Source organism: Balaenoptera musculus, chromosome 9 (assembly GCF_009873245.2).
Source record: "Balaenoptera musculus isolate JJ_BM4_2016_0621 chromosome 9, mBalMus1.pri.v3, whole genome shotgun sequence".
Lineage (NCBI taxonomy): Eukaryota > Metazoa > Chordata > Mammalia > Artiodactyla > Balaenopteridae > Balaenoptera > Balaenoptera musculus.
In genome coordinates, this window is record NC_045793.1 from 6,008,887 (window position 1) to 6,036,606 (window position 27,720).

The 27,720-nt window shown below is 58.2% G+C and overlaps 1 protein-coding gene across 1 annotated transcript; it reads left to right on the plus strand.

The window, feature by feature from the left end:
• Nucleotides 1-1,762: 1,762 nt before the first annotated feature.
• On the plus strand, nt 1,763-26,787 carry WDR86 (WD repeat domain 86). The gene is made up of 7 exons (XM_036863691.1): nt 1,763-1,818; nt 2,021-2,308; nt 12,030-12,171; nt 14,687-15,107; nt 22,337-22,472; nt 25,498-25,601; nt 26,049-26,787. The coding sequence occupies exons 2-7, from the start codon at nt 2,146-2,148 to the stop codon at nt 26,220-26,222; spliced, it is 1,140 nt and encodes a 379-aa protein (XP_036719586.1). The 5' UTR covers nt 1,763-1,818; nt 2,021-2,145; the 3' UTR covers nt 26,223-26,787.
• Nucleotides 26,788-27,720: the final 933 nt, after the last annotated feature.

Consider the following 27,720-nt stretch of genomic DNA (forward strand, 5'->3'; position numbering starts at 1 on the left):
GCGAGAGAGCAAGGGAACCTGTTGTGTGTTCTCGCTCCCCCCCTGCTGCAGCAGGGGCCCCAATAAAGCCTTGCCTGAATTTCTTGTCTGGCCTCTAGTCAATTTCTATTGACTGGGGAAAGCCAAGAACCCTGGTCGGTATCAGCTCTTCTCTGTGTAAACGCTTCCTATGGCTTCTCACTCTTCACCTCACCTTCCCCAAGGGCTGCAGCTCCCAGGCATGCTCGTGACTCCCACCCTCTCTGCCTGGCCTCAGCTGTAGGCTACACCTGTATGGCCAGATGCCCATCAGTCTTCACATCTGGATGTTGCAATGGCCCCTTTAAGTACACAGGTCCTAAAATGAACTCACGATCAGCCCGTAGAAGCATCCTCTGAACAGGTGTCGTCAGCTACCATCTACCCAGTCTCTCGGCTCAGTGGGGACTCCCAGAGTCCCTCCTTCCTCCCAGCAGGCATCTAGTTTCTGAAGAGTCCACCTCTGGAATATCCCTGCCCTTTCTGCCTTCCTCTCTCCTGCTGGATCCCAGCAGCCCCCTCCTGCCTCCTTTCAACCCACCTCCACCAGTCTTTTTCCAAACGTCTCCAAACGTCTAACCATCACCCCCCCCAAACCCTTCACTGGTCCCCATCGCCTACGAAGTAAGTTCCCACTCCTTAAGCGGAGCTGCAAGGTGATTCACAAATTTGGGGAAAGAAAGAATGGTTTTCTCTGGTTTTGACCACTTGGAGAATAAATGGCCCAATGCCCCATGGGACCCCATTATGGGCTTTTCTTTCGGAGTCTGGACGTGGTCAACCATTAGAAGGTCCGGTCCTCGTGATGAGGGCTAGCTTTCCGGAGCCACCCTGCTCCCCGCCCCCCAAAACACACCGACACAAATCCAATCTGAGATCGCCTGGCTAGCTTCTCTAAAGAGCCCTGGAGGGTTCGGGGAAATCCTGCTACCTTTAGGACCTGGAGGATCCGAGTAGGGGGTCACCCCGCCCCTACCCCCGCCCCCACCCCCACCCCCACCCCCACCCCCGGCCGCCGAGCCGGCACCGGAACTGCCTGATGGGAACCCGCAGACCCGCGCTCCAGGAGGTCTCGCTGCCCGGGGCGTCGGATTCCTGCAGAGATCTCGGTGGACAGTCAGAGGTGCGCGCCGAGCCTGAGGGCGCGGGGAGGGGGGGCTCCCCCTCCTCTGGCGGGACTTATTTAGGATTCGGGGTGTGCATGTGATTCCTCAGCGAGGGCGGACGAAGGGCGCTCTCCAACGAGGAGGGCCGACCCCAAGTCCCCCGAGAGCCCCTCTGGCAGGGTCCCTAGGACTGGGAGCCTGGAAGGAGCTGACTTGCCTGGTGGTGGCGCGCAGCCGCGGGCCCGAGTGCGTTCCCGGCGTGAGCGTCTCCCCAGCCCAGACCCTGCAGTCCACCTCCTTCTCCTCCTCCTCCTCCTCGTCCCGGCCTTTGGTCCTGGCGGGGGTGGCAGAGGGCGGGAACCCAGAGGCGCAGGCCGGTGCCGAGCGGTGCGCAGCGTCCCCGGGGCGGGCGCGGGGACCGCGGGCTGAGGTCTGTCCCGAGAGGGCGGGGGCGGGGGCGAGGGCGAGGGCGGGGGCGGGAGCGCAGGCCAGGAAAGTGGGAGGGGACAGGTTGAGGGGTGGTCTCTGAGGAGGAGCCAGGCTGAACCGTATTGTTCGCCTCGGCCGCCCGGAGCGCGCGGAGCGGGCCGGGGAGCGTACGCGGGGCGCTCGGCTTCCTGTGTTCCCCCCCCGTCCCCGACGCCCCGAGAAGAGAGCCGGGCTTTCCCGCGCGCCCCGGGACGCCTCTGCTCAGGTGGGGTGCGGGTCTTCCCTGGGGGCGCGGGCAAGGGAGGCGTTCCGCGCCGGTGGGGCTGCGACTGCTGCACCCGGGGACCGGGAGTCCCGAGTGGGCCGCCCCGCGCAGCGCAGCCCCCGCCGGCTCCGCGGGCCGGGAGGCCGGGTGGGCGCACGGGAGCGAGCGTCCGCCGCTTCACCCGCGCCGCGTGCTTCCGCAGGAGCCGGGGGCCGGGGGCCCCGCGATGGCCGCGGGACGCAGCCACAGGGAGCCGCGGCGAGGATACCCGGGCGCCCCTGCCTAGCGGGGCGCAGCCTCCTCCTAGTCCGCCGCCCGACCGGCGGGATGGGGGGCGGAGGGTCTGCCCTGAGGGTCTGCGCGGACCACCGCGGGGGCATCAACTGGCTCAGCCTGAGCCCCGACGGGCAGCGCCTGCTGACGGGCAGCGAGGACGGCACGGCCCGACTCTGGAGCACCGCGGACGGCCAGTGCTGCGCCCTCCTGCAAGGTAGACCCGCTCGGCCGCGTCCTCCGACCTCTCGCTCTGTCCTCCTCTCTGCCGCTTGCCTGCCTCAGACCTGGGCGCTTTCGTCCGCAGACCCCTTCCCCAAAGTCCAGCCCGCGCCCATCGCGGACCCTCTTGGAAGAGCGCTGGGTGGGGTGGGAGTGCAGAGGGGGCTACGTTACGGGCCAGTGAGCCGAGGGGCGAGGCTGCGAGGGCGCAGATCACCTGTCAACCGCTGGGTGAAATCCCTTCCATCACTGCAGTTTTAACAAACAAAAAGAAATTGCAGCTCTGCCCCTTTCAGCTTCTCTCGTCTCTCACAGGCCTTGTGACCTTTGGCTGAACATCTCCTCTCTCGGGGCCTTTGTAGTCACAACAGTGGTTTGTTAATCGGCCTGGGCACTACGGAGTGCACTCCGCATGGTGTGGTACCGTTTTCCCACCACTCGTGCAGGCAGGGGAACTGAGGCACGGAGTTAAGTAGTTCGCCAGAGGTTTACACAGCCCATGGTGGGGCAGAGTCGAAAACCCCCTCCCTCATTCGACCCCCCTGCCCTGCTCTCTCGCTGCCTCATTTCACCCGCAATTTGGCATGTTTGGAAACTCCATGAAATAGCAGGAGGTACACATAGGCGTAAATATTGTTTTATGAAAGAGCCCTACCAATACACCCACACCGATTTGTATTTGTGGCTTACTCAAGGGGAGGTGGATGTTTTTCTTACCTCGGGTCCCTGTCACATGCCTGCAGCACAGGACTGAGAGGTCCCTCTGTTGTCTGAGTGGCTCCTATAGCCCCCTGTGGAAGCACCAGGTTGCCTGCGCTGTGTGCACAGTTATTTTTCACTGCTGGTTTTTCCACCATAATCAGCAAATCCTGGGTGGCCTGCCCCAGGCCTCCTGGCTCATCTAGGCACAGGGAGTAAATTAGCTTCCGTATTGGCTGATCCTGACCCTACGGGTTTTCTTTTTTTCATTTTATTTTATTTATTTATTTATTTATCTTTGGGCCATGCGGCTCGTGGGATCTTAGTTCCCCCCGAACCGAGGAGCGAACCTGTGCCCCCTGCAGTGGAAGCGCAGAGTCTTAGCCACTGGACCGCTAGGGAAGTCCCACCCTGTTGGTTTTATTTTTATTTTTTATTTATTTATTTTGTGGCTGCGTTGGGTCTTCACTGCTGTGCGCGGGCTTCTCGTTGCGATGGCTTCTCTTGTTGCGGAGCACGGGCTTTAGGTGCGCAGGCTTCAGTAGTTGTGGCATGCGGGCTTCAGTAGTTGTGGCGCGTGGGCTTAGTTGCTCCGCGGCATGTGGGATCTTCCCAGACCAGGGTTCGACCCCGTGTCCCCTACTTTGGCAGGCGGATCTTAACCACTGGACCGCTAGGGAAGTCCCATCCTGTTGGTTTTACATCAAAGCAGTTATGGTAGGTATTTCAAAGCTCAGTAGGGATGCATTTTGGACTGCCTGTTCTTTGGGAGCTGGTGTAGATAATGGGGAGTTGGCCACCACGCACAGATAGTCACACACACTGCCAAGGCATAGATCTGTTAGAGAATTTAAATCCAGTGTGTATTGCTTTCCAAACATGAGAACAGTATCTAGAGGGCTTTCAGAGATGCAGGTACCTAGGTCTGGGTTTCACTGAGCCTTTGGGGGTAGGACTCCAGAATTGGCATTTCTAACAAGCTGTGAGGTGACTCTGATGATCGGCTGGCCCGGGGATCCCTGGGCCTGGGACCCCTTGTGGGAGCCCAATTTGTAGGCCAGTTTCTGCCTCAGGAAGCTCCAGTCCTTTCCAGGGTGGTTCTGGCCTAGTGGGCACCTGGCTCCGTCCCCAGGGCCCACAGTCCTGCCCAGCCCTGCCCTGCCATCCTCACCCGGCTCTGTGCCTGGCAAGTCCCCTTCACACCCACTTTAGTGACCCTCACAGCGGCTCGTCCCCACAGGACACCAGAACCTGCTTCCTAGCAAGGCCACGCTGGACCCTCTGTTGCCCTAGTTGGAGGCCTTCCCACTCCACGGGAAAACGCTATCAAACGGAAAAACTGCTGACAGGGTCGTTTCTTTTATAAGGGTTTGCACTTTAAGAATTGTCAAGGACAGAGGGGACAAAAGTAACCTTTCCTTATCCTGAAATTGCACTAATAGACTTGTGAGAGAGTCATTTTGGGTGTGTGATAATCCTTGTGTGGCCCCCATGGTAAGCAAGGACCTGCCAACTGCTCCTCTGTAGGATTTTTTTTTTTTGGCTGCATTGGGTCTTCGTTGCTGCACGCGGGCTTTCTCTAGTTACGGCGAGCAGGGGCTACTCTTCATTGCGGTGCACGGGCTTCTCATTGCAGTGGCTTCTCTTGTTGCAGAGCTCGGGCTCTAGGCGCGTGGGCTTCAGTAGTTGTGGCGCACAGGTTTAGTAGTTGTGGCACACGGGCTTAGTTGCTCTGTGGTGTGTGGAATTTTCCCGGACCAGGGATCAAACTCGTGTCCCCTGCATTGGCAGGTGGATTCTTAACCACTGCGCCACCAGGGAAGTACATAGGATTTTTTTTGTATCAGTGAAATATTAATAAAAATGTCTTGACATTTTAGTGCCCTATATTTTATAAATACCCTTCTAAGTACATATTTCTTATGTTATTAACCCTTGCAACTGTGAGGTGGATAGAATTGACAGCAGTTTAGGGAATTCCCTGGCAGTCCAGTGGTTAGGACTCTGCGCTTTCACTGCTGAGGGTCTGGGTTCAATCCCTGGTTAGGGAACTAAGACAAGCTGCATGGCACGGCCAAAAAAAAAAAAAAAATTTAAGAACAATTGACAGCAATTTATTTATTTATTTTAAAAATTGTATTGAAGTATAGTTGACTTACAATGTTGTGTTAATTTCTTCTGTACAGAAAAGTGACTCAGTTATACATATATATTTATATATATTCTTTTTCATATTCTTTTCCATTAGGGTTTATCACAGGATATTGAATATAGTTCCCTGTGCTATACAGTAGGACCTTGTTGTTTATCCATTCTCTATATAATAGTTTGCCTCTGCTAATCCCAAACTCCCATTCCTTCCCTCCCCACCCCTGGCAACCACAAGTCTGTTTTCTATGTCTGTGAGTCTGTTTTTGTTTCGTAGATATGTTGATTTGTATCGTATTTTAGATTCCACATATAAGTGATACCATATGGTATTTGTCTTTTTCTTTCTGACTTACTTCGCTTAGTATGGTAATCTCTAGGTCCATCCATGTTGCTGCAAATGGCATTATTTCATTCTTTTTGATAGCTGAGTAGTATTCCATTGTGTGTGTGTGTGTGTGTGTATACACACCACATTTTCTTTATCCATTTATCTGTCGGTGGACATTCACGTTGCTTCCATGTCTTGGCTATTGTGAATAGTGCTGCTATGATAACACCAGTTTATAGATGAGAACAGGAGATGCAGATATTTACCAACATGCAGCATATTCTAAGTGTCTCCTAGACACTCACATCGTGAGGCAGGTGCTGTTGTCAGCATGCCCGATGCATAGTGCGGTTGCAGGGCTTGTCCAGGGTCTCGCGGCTGGTCGGCGGCAGAGAGGCTTCTCGCCCACTGTGTGGCCCCTGCTCTGGGCAGGACAGAGTTGCAGGGAAGCTGTGCTCCCCCGGGGCCACATGGCTGATCAGCGGCAGACCCTGCAGGTCTCCTGACTCCAAATCCAGGCTCTTTCCACTGCCATCGTAGAAACTGCCACCTCGGGGTGAGTGCCAGCTCCTTGCACAGCTTGGGGCCCACAGAAGGCTTCAAAGGAGAGCCTGTTGGTGGGTCAGGCCTGGATTTCTCGGGCAGAGCGGCCTGGGTTGGCAGCTCCTGCCATGCGTTTTCCTTCTGCAGACGAGCTCACGGTGCAGAAGCAGTTGGGGGCCAGAGGATCTTCCCAGATCTTCCCGGACCATGGCTCGAACCCATGTTCCCTGCATTGGCAGGTGGATTCTTGAACACTGCGCCACCAGGGAAGCCCTATTTATTTATTTATTTTGGCCGCGCCAATTCTTAGTTGCGGCACATAGGATCTTCATTGCGGCACGCGGGATCCTCAGTTGCAGCATGAGGGCTTCTTAGTTGCGGCATGCATGTGGGATCTAGTTCCCCGACCAGGGATCGAACCCGGGTCCCCCGCACTGGGAGCGTGGAGTCTTACCCACTGGACCACCAGGGAAGTCCCGTGCCTCAGTTTGTTTATCTGTGAATTGGGGGTGATAACAAGAGGAACCTAACCTCATAAGGTCATGGTGGGTATCAAGCCAGTTAAGAAAGAGTTCCTAGCTCATTGTATTCGCTGTCTTATCCTTCATGCCCGAAGTGAGTAACAGGATCCCTTGGCACTGTGCCATGCCAGCTCCAAAGCTCTTCTTCATTTGCCTCCCACAACTCTTTATCATCCCATTTTGTAGATGAGGAAACTGAGGCTTGCCAGCCCTCTGCGCTCCTCCCTCTGGGTCCAGAGCCCTTTCCCCCTCACCTGCCTGTTGGCTTGACGGCGCTGGGTGCCTGTGTCGGATTCAAAGGTGCAAGAGTCTCGGATCCCACTCCAGGGAATCTGCAGATTGGATTGAGAGAACGATTGCTTAACTAAGGGGCTGTGTGCACTTCAGAAGAGCAGGAACTTGGTGGGCTGGGGTAGCCAGGGTTCACCTCTTGGCCCAGGAGGGCCTGGAACTGAGACAGTTTTTAATTGTTATAAAAAACACACAGCATAATATTTACCATCTTAGCCATTTATAATACACAGTTCAGAGACATTAAACGTTCAAAACGTTGTGCAGCCATCACCACCGTCACCTCCAGGATTTTTTCCTCTTGTAAAACTGAAACCGTTCCCTCTGAACAATATCCTCATTCCTCCCTCCCCCAGCCCCTGGCACCCACTGTTCTACTTTCTGCCGCTAGGAACCTGACTCCTCTGGGTACCTTGCATAAGTGGAATCACATATTAGTTGTCTTTTTGTGACTGGCTCATTTCACTCAGCACAATGTCCCCAAGGTTGTCGCATGGGCCCGAATGTCTTTCCTTTTGAAAGCTGAATGCTCTTCTGCCATGTGGATCTTACACATCTTCTTTATCCATCATCTGTCGGTGGACGCTTGGGCTGCTTCCACTTCTTGACCATTGTGAGTGACGCTGCTGTGAACATGGGTGTGCAAATACCTCTTCCAGGCCCTGCTTTCCATTCTTTTGGGTATATACCCAGACGTGGGATTGCTGAATCATCTCATACATATTTTTAAGCGGGCACTTGGGAGCACAGGGAAGGCTCTCAGACATAAACAAATCGTTATTAACTTTGTCCTGGTCAAGGAAAAATTCCATCAAAAAATAGTTTGTTTTGGGCTTCCCTGGTGGTGCAGTGGTTGAGAGTCTGCCTGCCAATGCAGGGGACACGGGTTTGAGCCCTGGTCTGGGAAGATCCCACATGCCGCGGAGCAACTGGGCCCGTGAGCCACAACTACTGAGCCTGCGCGTCTGGAGCCTGTGCTCTGCAAGAAGAGAGGCCACGATAGTGAGAGGCCTGTGCACCGCGATGAGGAGTGGCCCCCGCTTGCCGCAACTAGAGAAAGCCCTCGCACAGAAGCGAAGACCCAACACAGTCAAATAAATAAATAAATAAATAATTAAAAAAAAAACAAAAAACAACTTTACTAAAAAAAAAAAAAAAAAAAAATAGTTTGTTTTAAGCACGGATGTGAAGGAAGCCCACACTGGCAATTCACTCTAAGGCTCTGCGGAGACCACCGTCTGGGGCAGGTGAGCTCCCCTGTGGGTGCGGATTAAGGAGAACGGGGATGGAGGCGGGAGAGCAGTTTGGTCAAGGTTGTGGAGCAGGAGAGGCTGGGCTGAGGACAGACCCTGTGGCGGCAGCAGTGACCAGACAACGGCAGGAAACAACTGGCACCTCCGAGTGGTAACTCAAGGAGGGTCTAATCAAGGGACGCTTGCAGAGTGTGGGGAACCACTGTACTTATGGCGAGTACCAGAGGGGCTGTCACCATCCCCAGGCCTGAAGGAGGGAGGGTGGGAGCGGTCACTGCCGCCTGGAAATGGCTGGGGAGGGGGCTGTCTCCAGGGAGGCGTGACCGTGGTTTGAGGGCCTCGGCCAGCGCATCCCGAACTAGAGACCCCTCCTGGGGCTCCCGATTGTCTGAACCCTGCGGGCAGCGGAGGAGACGGAGCCCACAGCGGGTGAGGGCGCTGCAGGGAGCAGGCTGGAGAAGACGAGCACCCACGGGGGCAGACGAAAGACTCCAGGGGCAGCAGGGCGAGAGGAGGCCCCGCTTTTCATGCTGAGGTGAAGGCGTGTTCAGCTGGGCCGTGCCCACTCCAGTCCCCTCTGCCCCTGCAGACCCTGGTCTCCAGCGCGGCGAGCTGCTGCTGCATGGGGAGGGGGCACTTGGACTCTAAACCTGCAGCAAGTCCAAGGGCGTGCAAGCCGGGAGACGGGGCCGGCTACCTTGGCAGGAAACCCTGAGCCTCAGCATATTCTTTTGAACATAATAACCGCATTTTATCTGCATTCTACATCCCTTCAAAAACATTTATTTTTAGTTTGGCTTTCTTGCTTATTCTGCACAATTCCAACAGCTTGTGGCCGAGGCGCTGTGGTCCCTGGAGACGTGATGGGCCCTCCCTTCTCCGAGCCCTCACTCCTCCACCCCTGGTGATCCTGCCGGGGCGGTGGAGCCCTGTTGTAGGTCTGTGGATTATAGTCAGGGGTGTGCTCCGCAGCCCCCAGTGTCCCTGTGCTGCAAGGGCTCTGAGCCCGGATCTCTCCCTTGGGTTGTCAGATGTGAGATGGGCGTCTTGTGCCGGAGAAGGGGCTTGTGCGGGGGGGAGAGCCTTGATCGATGCAGGGACCCCCGCCAGCTTGGCCAGGCCCCTGAGGGGGCGGAGGGTCAGCCTGGCCCAGCTTCAGAGATGAGTTTTTTTTACATTGAAAAACTTCTTTTTATTATCACCTCTTTTCTTCAAGTCTGTTTATATTTCTGTTGATTTGCAATCAGTGTATATATCCTTTTTTTTTACTTCTACGTATCAGAAAAGCTGTCCCACTCTCACGGTCTTGGTTAATGGCTGCAGTTTCACCGAGTCTAGGTGCCACGCTTGGATTTTCAGTGTTTTTCTTGGCCTGATTGACGGGTTCACATGACACTCTGCCTTCCTGCTGTCAGATGCTGTTGAGACGGGACGGAAGGAGCTGGAATGGGAGTGGCACCCCGAGGGAGCCTCTCCTGGCCTTGGTTAGCACTGGGGACCCGTCTCCTGGTGCTGAGCCCTCCCGACCCCTCCTGATGGCTGGTCTGGTCTCGGGGAAAGCTCGTTGAGAATCCTCAAATATTTTATAAACGTTCTGGGGTTGGCAAAAAGCTGGGCTGGGTTTTGCCAAACACATTTGCCCTCGACTTTTAAACTGATGTGCACTTTGAGGGAAACAGTCTGCAGCCTCTTCCCGTGTTTACTTAATTTACGCAAATGTTGTTTTCCTAGAGGCCTGGTATGTGCTATCCAAGAAGATGGGAAAACGTTTCTTTCTTACTTTAAAAAAAAAATTCTGTTTCTTAGAACCCAGGAAGTTGGGTTCTTCCAAGAGAAACTAAGCTTGACCCCAGGGCCAAAAAAAAAAAAAAAAAAAAAAAAGTGTGACTCAGCTTGAAACTACCCAGAAGATTCTAAATCCCTGTCTACAAGATACCAGATATCTAGATGAAATTTTAAAATCTGATCGAAATCCTTGAAGTAATAAATATGACGCTCCCATGTGTTATTATTTGAATTCATCAGTCTCCTCGTCTGTGAAATGGCTCTTAGGTTTAACATTCCTTTGCTTCCGTTGATTTTCTGGTCCCTGAATTCTTCTCCAGTTGAGTCAGTTTCAGTTTGCTGTTGGAAGTGCTTATATCCGAGATGGAAACACTTTTACCTGAAAAACAGGCCCTACTGTGTCCAAGGATGGAGGACTCCTGGGCTGCTTAATAATGGTCGAGGGGTAAACATCGACCCCACAGCCAGGGTGAGAGTCAGAAGATCTGACAACTGCCCCATAAGAAGATGACCACGTGCACTTGGCCGAGACCCCAGACTGCAGGGCCCTCCCTCCGTCCCAGACCTCCACCCTCACTGTGTCTGCTTCATCCACCGTTTCTGCCAAACGCCTGAATTCTGGCCCCAGGGGCCCCTCTTGCTTTGGTGTGTGCTAGCTTCTCTCCCAGACGCTCTTCCTCTTCTCCCGACAGACACGGGCACGGCGTAGACCCTTCCTTGCCTGCCACACCCAGGCTTCTGCTCTGTCCACCCTCGTCACGCTCTGTCCCAGCACGTATCAAGCGTGGCTGACTGTCCCTCCTTCTGGGCTGGCTGCTCTGTTTGAAGGCAGGGAATGTGTTTTAATCATCTCTGTATCTGTATTTGTGTCCTGCGGCTGCTGTGACCGACGATCACACTGGGTTTCCTTAAAACAAGTTTATTCCGGCACAAGTCTGGAGGCCAAACGTCCAAAATCAGTGTCACTGGGATGAAGTCAAGGGGTTGGCAGGGCTGGGTTCCTTCTGCAACCTGTGGGGAGGATGCCGTTGCCTTTCCAGCTTCTGACGGCTGCTGCATCCCTTGGCTTGTGGCCGCATCACTGTGGTCTTCAGGGCCAGCACCTGCCAACCTCTGCTCTGTCTTCACGGTGCCCTCTCTGTGTCCTCAGATCTCCCTCTGCCCCCTCTATGTGTGCGTTTATTTATTTATTTATTTATTTACTTATTTGGCTGTGCCGGGTCTTAGGTGTGGCATGAGGGATCTTTAGTTGCAGCACGCGGGATCTTTAGTTGCAGCATGTGGGCTCTTAGTTGCGACATGCAGGATCCAGTTCCCTGACCAGGGGTCGAACCTGGGCCCCCTGCGTTGGGAACATGGAGTCTTGACCACTGGACCACCAGGGAAGTCCCTCTGCCTCCTTCTTATAAGGATGCTTGTGATGGCGTGTAGGGCCCACCCTGATATCCAAGACAATCTCCCCGTCTCAAGATCCTTAATTAATTGCATCTATAAATGTGTCTCCTTCCAAGAAAGGTAACATTTCTAGGTTCCAGCAATTAGGACCTGCTGCTCTCTGTGGGGCCAGAATTCTGCCTACCACAGTGTCTCTCCCCAAACGTAAGAACAGCTCACGGCTAACATTTACACAGCCGGCACAGGAACACCGTGAGATAGGCACCGTCACTCTCCCCGTTTCAGGGGAGGAAATCGAGGCACAGAGAGGTGAAATAACTTGCCCATGGGCAGCCAGTAGCAGCACCAGGCTGCTAGCCCAGACATTCTGGTTCCGAAGACCATGGCCTTGGCCTCTGTACTTCCTGCCTCTGTAACATGGGGTTTGTTGAATGACTGAGTGAATACAAATAGCTGAAAAGTTTGAAGAAGACTAAAAAGAGATGACTAAGAAGGGGGGAGGGAAGGAGAGGAGGGAGGAAGGATTCCAGGGCAGGCTGAGTGCCCCCTGAATTGCTCCTGGCTCCCACGATTCCTGAGATTCTCCCAGACTTAAAGCGTCATTTCAACACGCTAGTCACTACTGGACTTGCTGCAAACACTCGCCGCCCCCCTGCTTTCCTCCCTTCCTCCCCATCTCAAACATTCTCAAAGAAAAACAGGAGCTGGCATGCCCTGCTGTGCTCACGTCTCCCCCCACCTCATCTGCAGGGCACGAAAGCTACGTGACCTTCTGCCAGCTGGAGGACGAAGCCGCCTTCACGTGCAGTGCTGACTGCACCATCAGGAAGTGGGACGTGCTGACCGGGCAGTGTCTGCAGGTGTTCCGGGGACACACGTCCATTGTGAACAGGTCTGTGTGCCTGCCAGGCGGGGAGGACTCGGCCTCTCCTCGTGGTACCCGGCCGAGTCCCAGGGGACAGAGATGTAGGCTGTGGGGCCCCTGCCCTGGAGGAGCTTAGCTTCCCTGGGGAACACGTGTGGACGTGCGGGGAGGCGGTCAGGAGCACACAGCAGTGGAAGGGCAGCAGTGTCCCCAGCGCAGCAAGCGCTGACTGCCCGGGGCTGCAGGTGGGGGGTTGGGAGGCGGAGGTGGGGCGGGGAGGCACCACCAACACTCAGACCAGAGCCTGAAAGCCCTCCCGTGGCCCTGGCAGCACAGCTGCCCCCAGCTGGGTGCAGGGAAAGGGGTTGGAGGCTACAGCTCCTACCGAGGGAACAAATTCCAGAGGAAATGGCTTAATTGGTACCTGATGGTGGACTTGGGGCTCGGAGGAGGAGGAGAACGGCGATTGTTCTGAAGAGGGAGTCGCGGGCGTTTATAAACCTCTCCTCTCCGTGTTGCTGTTGAAAATATCCCAGACCCTCCTTCTCATGGAGGTTTGAACTTTTGCAAAAACGTATTGCGTTTGGGTCTGAGCTGAGCCATGGAGATTTCTTGGTGCTCAGATCAACTGGACACTATTTCTTTAACTTGGGGTCGTCGCAAACTCCCGAGGGAATGCCCGGTATGAGCAGGAGTCTGGGCACCGGGGCCCTCGTGACCTCACTGGCCAGGAAGGGCAGCTGCCCGGGCAGCGCACTAAGCAGGGAAAGGGCCCCGTGCAGGCGGGCGTTTGGCGGGGTGGGGGGGCAGGGACGGAAGGATGTTCTCAGCCAGAGGGGATCCTGGCAGCCTGAGCCTTGTGGAGCCTGGGTCCGGGTGGGACCCGTCTGGCCTAATGTTCCAGCGCACGGTGGGTGGAAGTGGTGGGTCAGCCCGATCATTAACTGCCCCGAGTACCAGCTGCCTGCGGATGGAACGGTGCTCCCGCAGGGCGGGAACGGGGAAGCATCCCTGAGCGGAAAGGCAGAAGGGTCGTGCTGGCTCAGGATGGCTCTGAGTGGAGAAGGACCCCAGTGGGGAGCCCATAGAGCTCCGCCCCAGCCCCCGCCTCCTGCAGCTGAGCTTTTATCCCCCCTACACCCCTTAGATAGAGCAGGCGAGGCCCGGGGACCTGGGAGGCCAGCCAGCACCACGCAGGCCGGGGCGGAGGAGGAGGGCTGGGATTGGGACCCGGATTTCAGCTCTTGCTGACCTCTTCCACACTCTTGAGAAAGAAGTTTGTGACTGAGGTAAAAGTGTGGGCCTGGGGCGCCTCCTCTAGTGAGGCTGTGAGCGGCTGGAAGGGCTGACAGAGGATGGGGTGGGTGGAAGAAGGCCACATCTCAGGGGACCAGCCGGCGCTCCGGTTGTACCTGGAAACGAATCAGTGGCTCCTCAAAAGTAAATCTGGACAATTAAGGCTAGAAATGATGCTCTGCCAGGTGTAGACTCTCCCGAGTGCACACACAACACACACAGATGTTCACACACAAGTACACATATGCACTCATGCACACACACACACACACACACACACACACACACACACACACTGCTTTTGCGCAGTTGGCTCTTCTAAACATCTCAGGGTGCATATTTGTATTATGAAGTAACTGTGCTCACAAATGTGTGATGGCCCCGAGGTGAGGACGTGGGCTACACTTCTTGTGTTTTCAGAGCCGGGCCAGGTGTGTGAGCTTCTGGGGGCACTGGCCCGGCCTGGCGTCCCTGCCGTCACAGGCCACACCCGGCAGGACTCGGGCCGTCAGAACATCACCCGAGGCACCACGTCATCACTTTCCTTTAGAAACACACGTGTGGTGAAAACCGTATCTCCTGGCATTAGGGAAGAAGCCATCAGTAGAGAGTGTGCTTTTCTTGTGCTGCGTCCGTAGTGACTTGTGGGAAGTGAGAACTGCCCAGAGGTGAGAAGCCGTGGAAGGAAGGTCTGCTCTGTTCCGTGTCCATCTTTCCTCCTGCCCGTGCTAGGCTCCCAGGCAAGACCTTTTAAAAGAGGGGGCACCAGGTGCCTCTGAGACTGAGATGGGGGTCCTGACCCCCCTGTGGCCACACAGATGACACGCCTCATTCCAGGTTCAGGCCGTAGCCCTTTGGGGGTGGTGTGTAAATTAGGGTCCACACTCATGCCCTTTGAAGTTATACACAGAGTTCTATGCTAGAGACCGATGTGTATTTTCTGCAGAGAAAGTCTTAGCATACATCAAGATGAGAATAGGAGTCATGAATAGTTACTGTTTGGCAGGCTCTGCTTCCCCCTCCCCCTGCCCCCCCCCCCCCGGGCTCTCCTGGCTCCCTCACTGCCCCCCTCCTGCAGGGGGCCTGAGATTCCTCAGCCTTGAGATTTTCTCAGACTCGGGTCTCCCAGTCACTGGGACCGTTCATTCTTCTCACCCATCACCTGGGCTCGTTGAACACGTAAGACGCCAGCCTGCCGGGCAGCCTTGCGTGCTCTGACCCCTGACCCTTCCCCTCTTGCCACCAGGATCCTGGTCGCCAACAACCAGCTCTTCAGCAGCTCCTACGACCGGACAGCTCGAGCCTGGAGTGTGGACAAGGGGCAGGTGGCCCGGGAGTTCCGGGGCCACCGCAACTGTGTGCTGACTCTAGCCTACTCTGCCCCCCAGGACCTCCCTGGGGCTCCGTGCGCGGAGGAGGCCGTGGCCAGGGGGCTCCTGGTGACGGGCAGCACGGATGGCACGGCCAAGGTCTGGCAGGTGGCCAGCGGCTGCTGCCACCAGACACTGCGGGGCCACACAGGTGCCGTGCTCTGCCTGGTGCTGGCCACGCCTGGCCACACGGCCTTCACCGGCAGCACGGACGCCACCGTCCGAGCCTGGGACATCCTGAGTGGGCAGCAGCTGCGGGTGTTCCAGGAGCACCAGGGCTCCGTCATCTGTCTGGAGGTGAGGCCGGCCTGGCTGCCAGGGAGGCCCCTGGCTCCTCCTCTGAGCTGCCGCCCCACCCCAGTGTACCAGTCAGCTCAGGCTGTGGAACAAAGTACCACTGACCGGGCAGCTTAAACGACAGAGATTGATTGGCTCACGGTTCTGGAGGCCAGAAGTCCGAGATCAAGGTGTCGGCAGGGTTGGTTTCCTCCGAGGCCTCTCCCCTCGGCTTGTAGACGGCCTTTCCCCCGGTGTCCTCACACCGTCTTCCCTCTGCTTCCAGATTCCCTCTTCTCGTGAGGACACCAGTCATACTGGATGAGGTTCCACTCTAATGCCCTCATTTTAACTGAATTACCTCCTTAAAGGCCCTATTTCCAAATACAGTCACATTCACGGGTACCAGGGTTAGGGCTGTTGTCAACACATGAATTTTGGTTTCCTTCCGTGTGAAGTGAGGATTACGTCTACGCACAAACCGTGGTCCATAATTCCTAAATCCAAAAGTTGAAAAAAAGGAAGGTTTTTTCTTAGGCTTGGCATCAGAGCTCATTTTGATATGAGGCTGGTTGTAGTTAAGTTTAACCTCACTTCCTGGGACTACGTGTACCTTTGCTGTGGAAACACGACTGTGTTCCTCAAATCCTAAAACTCCTGAAACGCGTCGGCCGAGGTTTGGATTAGGGATTACGGACGTGGAGCTGTGCCCGCCCCGGGTGGTCGTGAGGGTGTAGTGAGTTGACAGCGGACGCAGTGCCTGCTGCAGAGCCAGTTCTTGATGCCCGTCTGCCTGTGATACTGTTGCTATGAAGCATGTGTTGCTATGAGGATGTGTGGCCTGCACTTGGCGGGCACGTCTGCAGGATATGGTCCCTCCCTCTTTCTAGATATTAGGGTCTGGATGTTCCTGGCCCGGGTCACGGCCACAGCCCTTTCCCTTCTCCAGGCCAGTTCCCACACCCGAGGTGAGCAGGTTGGGGTGCAGTGCTCGGAGGCGCTGAGCCTCTGGGGAGCCACCGATGAAGCGATGGGGGTGGGCTCAAGGTGGCAGGAAGTAGTGTGTGGCAGTCCCCTGGAGAGCCAGGCCAGGACGCCCGTTTTGGGTTCTCGAGGTGAAGGGCAGCTCTAGGGCCCCAGGACCAGTGGAGTAGAGAAGGGCTCCACTTTGCTTGGACAGAATGATCTCTGGCCCCTGGTGAACGCCAGAGGGCCCATGTTTGTTTGGTTGTATAAATTGCATTTTTCTAGTGATGGGGGCAGGGCGGGGGATTGGTTGTTACTGAGCTGAGATTTGGCCACCTGGTTTCTTTTTCTTTTTTTTTTTTTTGACTTTGATTTTTTTAAAAAATTTTTATTGGGGTAGAGTTGATCTACAATATTGTGTTAGTTTCAGGTGTACAGCAAAGTGAATCAGTTATGCATACACATATATCCACTCCTTTTTTAGATTCTTTTCCCATCTCGGCCATTACAGAGTATTGAGTAGAGTTCCCTGTGCTGTACAGCAGGTCCCTAAGCCACCGGGTATCTGATCCCGGGATTTGGGGAGGCAAAGGGAGGACCGAGAGGCACCTGGGAGGCAGCATTGTGTGTGATGGGGAGAGGTGTGCAGGGAGCAGTGGGGATGCGTCCTGGGCGGGGCATGGAGGGACGGGCTCTGGGTTCCTGAGGACGGGTGGGGTCTCTGGGCTCAGTCTCCTGGTACCGCCCAGGGGCAAGTCCGTCTCCCATGTTGGAGTCAGCCTGCAGGGCGCGGAGCCCGGTGTCGGGCACAGCAGTGGGAGTGAATGAGCCCGGGAGCAGAGCCGGACCTCTGCAGGAGGGGGCTCAGGAGACCGTGAGAAGCACGAAGGCCAGGCCAGCTCGTAGTGTGGGGAGCTCCTGGGACGGGGTGGGGAGCTCCCAGTGTGGGGTGCCCCAGGGTAGGGTGCCCTCATGTGGGGAGCTCCTGGGGCGGGTTGGGGAGCTCCCAGAGTGAAGTCAGTGTTGTTCCCGTGAGCACACACCGGGGTCTGTCCAGGATGGGTCCCAGGCGGGGGTGGGGGTGGTGGGCGTGGGGAGAGGGCCCTGCTGGGCGGTGGGATGGGGACGGGGCGGGGTGAGGGTGGGCACAGTGCAGTGTGTGGAGGCCCCTGGGGTCAGAGTTGGAAGGAGGCAGGCCCACGCTGTTGGCTTGGGCGGGGAGGGTCGCCCCCAGTGTCAGGAGCAGCAGGCCCCGTCGTAGAGGCCGGTCCTAAAACGGAGCCTGAAGGGACGGGCACAAAGGCAGCACACACGCTGGTGCCGCAGCAGCAGCGGCGCTTGACTCAGGAAACATGCGGTTATTTGGTTTGTTGGTTAGTTACTTCATTAGCTTTTAAGTCACAGCCTTCTTCGCCCCACGGTGGGACTGAGGCAGAAAAGCCCCCGTTTTTCAGAGTAGTTGGGGGATAAGATTCTGCTCAATCAGGTCCAGGGCCACCATCTCCACAGTAGATGGCCTGGTGCCTTCCCGAGAAACGGAGGACCCGCCGACCCCCGGCCGTCCAGGCTTCCTTTGCTTTGATAGGACGTCCCCTCAGAGGGGGCCACAAGGGCCCCTGTAGCTTGGATGCTGTATCGTCGCATCTCCCTGCTGTGTTTCCCCGGTACAAACTCAGATCTAGGTGTACCGCGACTTAGGAGATGCACGTGCGGGTGACCTTTGGGTGTGCTGGCTTTGCCCGCTTTCCAGGGTCCCTCCTTCTCCCCACGTTAGGGTCGGGGAAGACCCTTTCCCTCCCCTCCTGATCTGCCTCTTTAATAGAAGGGCTTCCCCACGTTCCCCCCTGCCATCAGAAACTTGCAGGGCCACCTGCCAGTCTCGGCCCCAGCCCGTGAGACCCTGGCCATGCGGGGCCGTCGCTGGGACCCTGCTGTCACCTCTGGGCTGAGTGTGAAGCACAGCACAGAGTCGGGGCACCACCCCCCGCCCCTGCTCACCTTACCTTCTCCAAATAGATGACCTTCGGTTCACGTCTGCATGTCTGTTTCCTCCCTCTGTCCCTTCCCTGCACGTCCACATGCAGGTTGAGCCACCTAAGCCAGGGAAGGATCTCTCCTTGGGGACCTCCCAGAATTGCGACCCTCCCAGCTCGGCGAGCGGTGGGCTGCCTTCCCAGACGCCTTGCAGAGGCAGGCAGGGTTCCCGGGGGTCTGGAGACGCGGGATGGTTCTGTGAGCCCTGCGGCCTGGCCTCTGGCGTTGTTTAGGGAGGAAGCACTCGTGCCGGCAGGTGGAGAGCGAGGGAGTTGTCATCCGTGGTTTCCCGTTAGGCTGAGTGGGAGGTGTCCACTGGGATCCCGGGGGGCCTGTTCCATGGAGCTGCGGTGTTTACACCGTCCCTGGGAAACAGGTCAGGCCCTTTTGTGTGTTGAGATAAACTTGGGGGCCACCTTTTCAGAGGCTGGGGAGAAGAGAGGAAGCTCACAGAGCTATGCAGCCTCCTATGCCTGTCTCCGAACCGTCGGCCCGTGTGGATGAGGTACCCACTGCAGCATCCTGCCGCCTCCTTGCAGGCCTGCGGCCCACTCTGAACTTGCCGGGAGCTGAGGCGAGGCCCAAGAAATCGGCCAAGCCCTGGGGGGCCTCTGCCTTTCCTCTTCACTGTGGGATGTGTATCCAGGGTCAAGCACGCCAACCCCAGAGGGTTCCAGAAGCCAGGTGGGGGCAGAGCAGGAGTGCACAGGCCTCCTACGGAGAAGGTGGGCCAGAGCAGAGGTGAGGGCTCACTTCCAAGTAACAAACTCAAGGTCAAGCCCGCTGACCACCGAGGGGGACCGCTCCTTTACCCTGCTCTTCGGAGGGACTCCCAGGGTCTGGGCTCAACCGGGTGGTCCTTGTGAAGAAAGAGAAAGTGGAGATGCTTTCCTGTCCCTTCATATTTTTTAATTTTTAGTTATGAAACATTTCAAACATAAAGTATAGCAAACGGTAAATGGGACACCTATGTACCCACCTTTGAAATGAGATATTAAAATAAACATTTCCAGTACAGCCAGTGGAGGGGAAGGAAAGGCTCTGCCAGGTGTGGGGCAGCCCAGGGGCTCGGGGCATGCACCTGCCCGTCTGCAGCATCGTCAGGCCCTCCGTTCTTTTCCTACAAAAGCACTGTCCTGCCAAAGCCCGAGGGGCTGGAGCAGAGATTGCTGCTGCCTTTTAGGGATACGTACCGGCTCCCGGCTTATATCAGGCTGCGTGCAGTATTGAATTTATCCTCACGGCCACCTCTAAGGGTGATTATTTTTTCTCATTTTGTACATGAGAAGACGGAGGCTCAGAGTGGGCAAGCAATTTGCCCAAGGTCGCACAGCTGGTAAAGGGCAGAGACAGGATTTGAACCCAGGACTGAACATGCAACCTGTGCTTTTGACAAGCAGCTTTCGAAAGGTGTGTCTGGGCCCATACCGTGCTGGAGTCGGGGAGCCTCTTCCGACAGGAGGCTGAGTGCCCGGAGCCTGGCTGTGCTCTGCACCTGGCCCTGCTCACCACCTGGCCCAGCTGCTTCTCTCCCGCTGCCCTGTGCGTGGCCTGTCGTGAGTGGAGGGCAGGCCGCGGCCGCACCCCTGGGGCCGCAGCAGCAGAGCCCCAGGCCTGCCCTCCGCTTGGGTGGATCACACGCAGGGAGATGGCCCATAAGCCCCATCCCGTCCTCTCGGAGCTGCCTTGGCTGCTGGGAGGGAGTCCTGCTGGACTGGCCTTTGTGACTCGCCCTGTCAGGGTCTGTCCTGCTTTCCCCATCTGCCTTGAGCCTCTCTGGTCTCCGCGGGCTGCCCTGCTCCTCCCCGTGGGTGTCCTTTCAGGAAACCAGCCAAAGCAAGCAGTGAGGCGTCCGCCCGCTTATCAGCCTCGGGGCTCAGGATCTGTGCTTTGAAAGTGTGCTGCTTTTTAAGCACATGCGCCAGGCCCTGCGTCGTCGTTGGGACACCCGCTATGAGCAGGAGGCGTCTTCCCTTTGTCTCGGCCGCTGTGGACGCTCGGTGCCTCCTTCACGGGGCCGGGCAGACAGAGCTGCAGAGGCCGAGTGGCCTAGGTGTGCCACTAGGGTCTCCATCTCACAGGCTGCACGTACCCACTCCCCTTATCATAGGTCTGGGAGCCTCAGTGGGTAGTTTGGAGAGTGTGGTCCCTGGAGGTCTGGGGCTGCCTCTGGGAGTGACACTTGGTGGGGGGACAGTCAGGAAACACTGGGGCCAGTGGCACTCGGCCTGGGGGGCAGGGTGCAGACAGTGCTGGGCGGCATGAGGAGGGTCCTGGAGGGCGGCTTTCCCACAGAAGATGAGGGGGGGTCAGCACAGAGAGGACTTGTGAAGGGGGGCATGGCATGTGCCCGGGATCTCAGGGCACAGCGAGGACACGTGTGCACCTGGGGAAGCCGGGCCACGTTCAGGCTCCAGGCACAGGGCTGAAGGGGGGGCCCCGCAGGCCGAGAGCAGGTGGGGATGCCAGGCAGGTTCCCCTGCCCTTCTCGGTGGTGGTGCAGACGGAGGGAGGACCGGGCGATGTTCTGGACCCTGCTGGAGCCCTCGGGTGTGCGGACATCGCACGCGGCCCTGTCCTCGGGGCGTGGACCGCCAGCGGGAGAGGCCAGAAGCCAGGCTCCACTGGCTGGGCCAGTCGTCACCCCAGTAGCACCGGAGGGCAGGGCCTGAGAGACGCGGGCCAGGCCTGTCGCCCACTTGGTCCACCCTCAGCCTCTGCCTCCAAGAGGTACACATGTCCCTCGAGATACCACCCCCTCTGCCGTAGCGATTGGCCCAAGGCCAAGTTTGACCTGTGCTGTGGCTGTGGGGTGGAAAGATGCACTGGGCCAGAGTCCTATTCTCCGGGATTTAAACTGGGAAGTAATATGGGGAAACTGAGTCAGCTGTGGGAAGTGGAGTGGAAAGTGGCCAAGATGGGTAGGTAGTGTGTGCTTGAGCTAGGAGGACTCGGGACGAGTTAAGGATGCCCATTTCAGGGACTTCCCTGGCGGTCCAGGGGTTAGGACTCCGCGCTTCCACTGCAGGGGGCACGGGTTCGATCCCTGGTCGGGGAACCAAGATCCCTCAAAACAAACAAACTAGGCCTGCCGCCTGCTGCCCCTGGGAGAAGGACCTCATCTTTCCTAAGCCTCCAGCGGCCCCTGGGCCCCAGCGGCGCCCTGGATGGCTGTCTGGGGGGCTTGTAGCCTGCCCTCTTCCTGGGCCCTGCAAAGTGGGAGGAGGCCTGGTGCCGTCAGCCAGCTAACGGCAGCTGAGTACCCCACTCCGCCAGCCTTCGGTTCTCGTCCGTGTCTCCAATAACCAGAGGTGCTGTGCTGGTCGGGAGCTCTCTGGGCTGCGTGGTGTTTGCTGTAGGGAAATTTGCAGAATTATTTCAATTGTCTTTGGGCTTCCCTCGCGCTAGTACCCTGTCCCTCTTGGCAGGGGTGCTCCTGGGAGCGGGGCTTCCTCCTGCCCTTCCCCTGTCTCCCAGGCCCTTTCCTAACCTCCTGCAACGCCAAGCAGGGGTGTGAATGCCACTGCAGCTGGCAGCGGCGAGCGGGAAGTGGGGGAACCTGTGTCCAGGGGCAGGGGGGCAGGACCCCATGATGGCCCCTGGGTGTCCAGCTCCGGTCCCAGCAGAGGGCTACCTTACACACACCGCGGTCAGTCAGGTTACTTCTAGAGCTTTCTCCTATCTCCCTTCCCCAAGCAGAAGTCCAGTGTGAAAGCCCTGCCCTGGGTGCCCCTTTCTCAGCTGGAACAGTACCAGGGAACAGAAGTAGCTACAGGTGGAGTCACATTGACCTTCCCGGGGGCCAAGCTGTAGGAAACTGCTAAAGAGAGACACCTGGTAGTAGTAGCAGCGGTGCCGGCCGACATTTTCTGGTCCTTGCTCTTCGGGTGCTGAACGCTGTACGGTCGTGTCTGAGCACCACAAGGAAGGGTCTGGCGTGATCCTTGTCTGCGGGTGAAGCCGCTGAGAGCAGAGTCACTGACTTGGCCAAGGGCCAGTCAGGATCTGAAGCCGGGTCTGCCTGAGCTACACGGCCCTGAGGGGAAGGGAGGAGCATCGTGACCTTGGGTGCTGGAGTGGGTAGTGGTGGGGGGCGACCCAGGGGCAGGGGCATTTCTGGCTTCTCCACTGAGACCTGCATGTGCCCCTCCACGTTCCACAGAGAGAGGTTTGGAGGGGCTTCTGGGGTGCCCCCTACGGTCAGCGGTACCCGTGTCCGGTGCCGACCCTCCCTCCCCCGCCCCCCCCAGCTGGTGAACCGGCACGTGTACTCGGGCAGCGCCGACAGGACGGTCAAGTGCTGGCTGGCAGACACGGGCGAGCGTGTGCGCACGTTCGCGGCCCACAGACACAGCGTGAGCGCCCTCAAGTACCACGCGGGCACCTGTAAGTGACCCCGCCCTCCCCGTAGCCCCAGCCTGCCTGTCCCCTTCACGCCCCGCCCCCCAGCACATCCGCTCTCGCGCAGACCTCTCTGCTGCTTCTGACTGCACTCTTCCCCCCTGGAGTCTCAGCTGCCACTCAGTTTGGTCAGTGGCCAAGGGCGGCGGCTGTGCCCCCTCAGTGCACGTGTTTGTTCCTCCAGCGAAAGAAGTTCCAAATAAGGGTGTAGGGGCCCCTCCCCACCTTTACCCCGCTAGGACGTGCAGCGACCTGCGTGTTCAGAGGACCTCAGGTCAAGAGCAGGTCTCAAGGACACATTCTAATTCTCGAGACAGGGACACCACTTAACTCCAGTCAGACTTGAGGGCCACATGGGTTTGGCTTCACTTGGCATTAGGTTTGACTACAGATAAGAGAAAGTCCAGATAACAGGGATTTAAATGAGATAGTGGTTTATTTTTTTCTCAGAAGAATTTCAGAGGCTGGCGGTCTAGGCTGGAACGGATGGCTCCACGAAGTTGTTAGACACCCAGGTTCCTTTTTTCACTTTACTTCATCATCCTTAGCATGTATCGGCTATCTTTAAGGGGGGGCCTCATGGTTCAAGATAGCTGCTGGAGCTCCAGCCATCATATGTTTTAGGCAGGCAGGAAGAAGAGGAGGGAAGGGCAAAAGGTTGTGTCTCCTATATGAGTAGGCCCCTTTAAAGATCTTTCCTGGAAACTCCACCCAAAAACTTCTGCATACATCTCTCTGACCACTGCCTGCAAAAGAGACAGAATAATAAAAACTTTTATCTGGGGATACTGCTGCCAGGATTAATCAGGGTTATTTTGGAAAGAAAGAAGGGCAGCGTGGCTTACTGGGTAGTCAGCAAGCTCTCTGTCCCACAGGTCTCAAACTGTCACACATCTGGGCTTTCCTGGCTCTGTCCAACTGGGCTGCCACCAGTTGTTTACACCCCAGACACACGCAGAAGACAGGCACTGTTCTGGGGAAGCAAAACCCACAACCTCACCACACCTACATGGGAGTGGGGCTCCCAGCTTGCTGGATATCTCTTTCCTAAAACGATCCCCAATGTTATATTTTGCTATCAGCGTCCTTCCTCCCTCCCTCCCTCCCTCCCTCTCTCTCTCTCTCTCTCTCTCTCACACACACACACACACACACACACACACACACCCCTGCAGCAGGAAGCCAGCCCCCCTAGGGGAAGCTGAGCCTGAGAACCATCTTCCTAGCACAGCAGTGAGGGAGCAGACTGGGGTGGGGGAGGAGCCACAGTGGAAAATTCAAGTTGACTTCACAGCACAGGTGTTAGATGAAGATAGAATGGATTTCCGAAAATAGAGTGAGATGCCCTCAGGATTTAGGTGTCTGACGCAGAAAAATGATCTTTTTCCTGTTCCTGTGTCCAAGTGTGATTATGGCTCTGCTCCTGTCGGGGACCTCTAATTTAAAGAGAAGAACGTTGCCCAGAGCGCCTCCCCGTGGCAGCGGCTGGGATGAAACCTGCCGCTGCAGCAAATCCCACAGACCCTACCTGCTGCCCGCTGTTAAGGAACTTGGTCCTTGGTCTTTGCCAACAGGCTACAGGATGATCAGACCTAATTTGGACCCTCTTCCCACCCTCAGGATGCCCAGTAACCACAGTGCATTGGTGGAGGGGAAGGCAGGAAAGGAGCTGAAGAGGCCGAGAAATGAAACTTCCCCTCCAAGTCCACATGCGCTAGTAGCTTTAGCAGCAAACCTGGGACTAGGCAGGTGAGACAGGAAATGGGATAAGGAATAGACACCCCAAGGACAGGGAGCCCCCAGGGAGTGCTTACTGTGGCTCGCTCAGGCTGCTGGGTGGCTGTAGCAGATGCTATGGGTACCACGCTCAGGGGCATTTCCTGCTGCAGCACCTGAGGTCCTCTGCCCGAGGGTGTTTTCCTGTGAGGCAGGTCATGGGAGGGCTGGGAGTTGACGGATAAGTAGCCCAGTGTCCTTGTCCCTGGGTGGAACAACTCTGAGACCCAATCTGCCCCTTCTCCCAAGGGCCCCCAATAGTCACCTGCTCCCTAACACACCTGCATGGGAGTCCTCCTTCCTTCCTGTTTCTCTCCCCACTTCCTGGAATGCCCTGCTAGATAAACTGTTTGCACTCAAAACCTAGTGTCAGGGTCAGCTTCCGGGAGAACCGGGGCTAAGATGGTAAGTGGACGAGGGAGTTTCTCTGGCCAGTGCCGTCAGTGTGGTCCCTGACCAGCAGTATCAGCATTACTTGGAATTGGCTAGACATGCAGGTTCTCAGGCCCCACCCCAGACCTCCTTAAATCAGAAACTCAGCTGGGCCCAGCCTGCACTCGGGAGTTTGAGAACTCTTGGACTAAGTTATAACGTAGGAAAAAGCCCAAGGGAGGCAGAATCGGGAGGTTCCCCCTGGGAGAGGTTGCGCAGGGGCCCTCTAGTGAACCCCGGAGGCGCTGGGTTGTGTTTGGAGGGCCAAGTTCATTACTGAGGAGGGGGAGGAATGAGTTTCTGGTTGGTCCTTGTCCCGAGAGGCTGCTCAGACGGTGGGGGGGGAGGGATGACCCCCCCGAGGCAGGGGCTTCAGAGCTGCTGGAAACACCTGGCAGGGAAGCTAAGCTTCACCAAAGGCTTCCACCAAATGGCCTGAGAGTGGGAAGCTGGGCCCAGGTGGTACTCAGGAGGGGTGGAAGCACCTGGAAGGACTTGGCAGGCTGACCTGAAGCCCAAGGGCGGTGGGGCAGCCGAAGTCCTGCAGAGCCGGCTGCAGCCCACAGAGGGCGCTTCCGGGCCCCTGGGCGTCACCCTGAACTCACAGAAAAGTACTGAGATAGGGAAGGTGCCACCTCCTTCCTTTCAAGGGGCTTCTGCTGTTTCCCATTTGCAATTATGACATCCCTGGGAGGCGAGCGGATGGGTCCCGGAGAGGGTCCCCGTCACTCTCCCCGCCCTGCGGAGTCCCGAGGGGACGAGGGCTCTCGGGCGGGAGGCAAGTGCCACCGTGTGTTCGCAGTGTTCACGGGCAGCGGGGACGCCCGCGCGCGCGCCTTCGACGCCCAGTCTGGAGCGCTGCGGAGGGTGTTCCGCGGCCACGCCTTCATCATCAACTGCATCCAGGTAGGCGCTCCCGCCCTCTCCGGGGCCCCGTGGCTGGTTGGCTGAGCGAGGGCGAGCCCGCCTGCGCCTCTGCCTCGGAGGCGGGGGGGGAGGGGGAGGGGGGGGGGGGAGGGGGAGGCGGGGGGGGGGGGGGGGGAGGGGGAGGGGGGAGGGGGAGGGGGGGGGGGAGGGGGGGGGGGGGGGGGAGGGGGAGGGGGGGGGGGAGGGGGGGGGGGGGGAGGGAGGGGGGGGGAGGGGGAGGCGGGGCCAGGCAGCAGCGCTCCCCCGCGGGCAGAGCCTCCCGCATCGGGCGGGCTGGGCGTTCGCGGCTCACGCCGAGGCCCGGGCCGGCGCTGGCCCGAGGCAGGGCGGGGCCTGCACCTACGTGACCCCGTAGCTGCGGGGAGGCGCGGGGTCGGGGGGCGGTGGCGCGCCCCCTCCAGCGCCGCCCACGCCCCGCACCCGCAGGTGCACGGCCAGGTGCTCTACACGGCCTCGCACGACGGCGCGCTGCGCCTCTGGGACGTGCGCGGCCTCCCGCGCGCCCCGCCGCCGCGTCCCGCCGCGCCCAAGCGCAGCCTCTCGCGCCTCTTCAGCAACAAAGTGGGCTGCGCCGCCGCCGCGCCCCTGCAGCCGGCCTGAGACGCCCCGACCGGCCGCCCATAGACCCGCGGAGAGAGCGCGGCCCGCCGGCACCGGGGGCTCCGAGGGCAAGGACCGGGGCGGCGGTGGTGCCTGTCCTCCGCGTCCGCTGACTTCCGAAGCTCTCGCCAAGCCGCCCGTGGGGAGGCCATGCCTGCCCCCCACCGCGTCCCCAGCCCGCCTCTCGGTCCCCACCTCCTTCGGCCAGAGCCCTTGCGGAGCCCAGCCCTCAGCCTGCTCGCCGGCCCTCTTGGGACCCTCCCGGGACCCCCCCGACTCTTAGGGTCTCCAGCCCCGCGGCCCCGGCGCCCGAGGTCCTCCGAGGCGAAGCCTTTCCTGCGGAGCGAAGCGGACGCTTCAGAAAGCCACAGACCGGGCCTTCCCCGGCGGTCCAGTGGTTAGGACTCCGTGCTCTCACTGTCGAGGGCCAGGGTTCGATCCCTGGTCGGGGAACTAAGATCCCCCAAGCTGCGCGGCGCGGCCAAAGAAAAAAAGCCGCAGACTGTCTATTTTGGCAAATTGTCCACTTGTGAAGAACCGAAATACAGGTCCTTAACAGTTGCTCTGCGACACGTCGTCTTTTGTTGTGCCCACGGAGTCCCAGCCCCATCTCGGAGGGAGAAGGGGTGCTGGGAAGCAGGGGCCTCACGCCCGCCTGGGCCTGGCCCCAGGGGCTGCGGCCTCACAGCCCCTCCAGTGTCGCTGCAGCGCCACTCGAGTGCGGAGTGGCATGGGAGAGGCCAGGGAGCAAGGAACCGGCTCCTTAGCTGCCTGGGTGACAGCGGGGACGCCTGCTAGTCCGCCGGAATCGAGGAGGCCCCTTCTCTCAGGTGTGGAGCAGAAAGGCCCCCGCACAGGTGCCAGCTCCGCGCCCCGCGTGGCGAAGGCCCTGGAGGTGTACACAGGAGGCCGCTGGAGCACCTGCCCGGAGGGCATGAAGGGGGAAGTGGGGCTCAGACCCTAAAAGGCCCTGAGGGGAGCCGCGCCCAGCAGCCCCTCTGGCTCCGGGAGGGGCCCCTGCATGCCAGGCCCTGGCTGGCCCCCCGCCCCGTGCAGGAAGAGGAAGCGCTGCAGAGGACAGCGTCCGCCCTTGAGAGCTCAGCGTCTAGCCAAGGACAAGCCTCCCCGGGCAGAGGCAGCCCTTGAGGCAGAGAGGTGGGTGCGCCGGCGTCTTCATGCAACATGCGCCGCAGGACGGGCTTCACCTGCTCCCTGGGGTGCCCAGGTCCATGCCTGATGGGTGGATCCCACCCCCTTGGGAACAGGTACAGGGTATTGACACCAGGGGCGGTAGAAAGGGTTGCATACCTCTGTGATGGGCTCTAGGCCTGACCCCCAAACCCTGGGAACCCAGGGGCCTCGCCAGGAAAACAGGCTGGCCAGTGAGAAGAACCTGCAGAAGCGGCAGCACCCAGCCTTCCTTGGGTAGGACTCAGCACTGAGTACAGGTGAGGGGTTCCACGTGCGCGGCCTGTCGTGTCTGGGAGCGCTCACTTCC

Coding starts and splice junctions, on each gene's coding strand:
- WDR86 (XM_036863691.1), top strand. CDS start 2,146: ATGGGGGGCGGAGGGTCTGCCCTGAGGGTCTGCGCGGACCACCGCGGG. Junction 2,309..12,029: donor GTGCTGCGCCCTCCTGCAAG/GTAGACCCGCTC, acceptor CCTCATCTGCAG/GGCACGAAAGCTACGTGACC. Junction 12,172..14,686: donor CACACGTCCATTGTGAACAG/GTCTGTGTGCCT, acceptor TCTTGCCACCAG/GATCCTGGTCGCCAACAACC.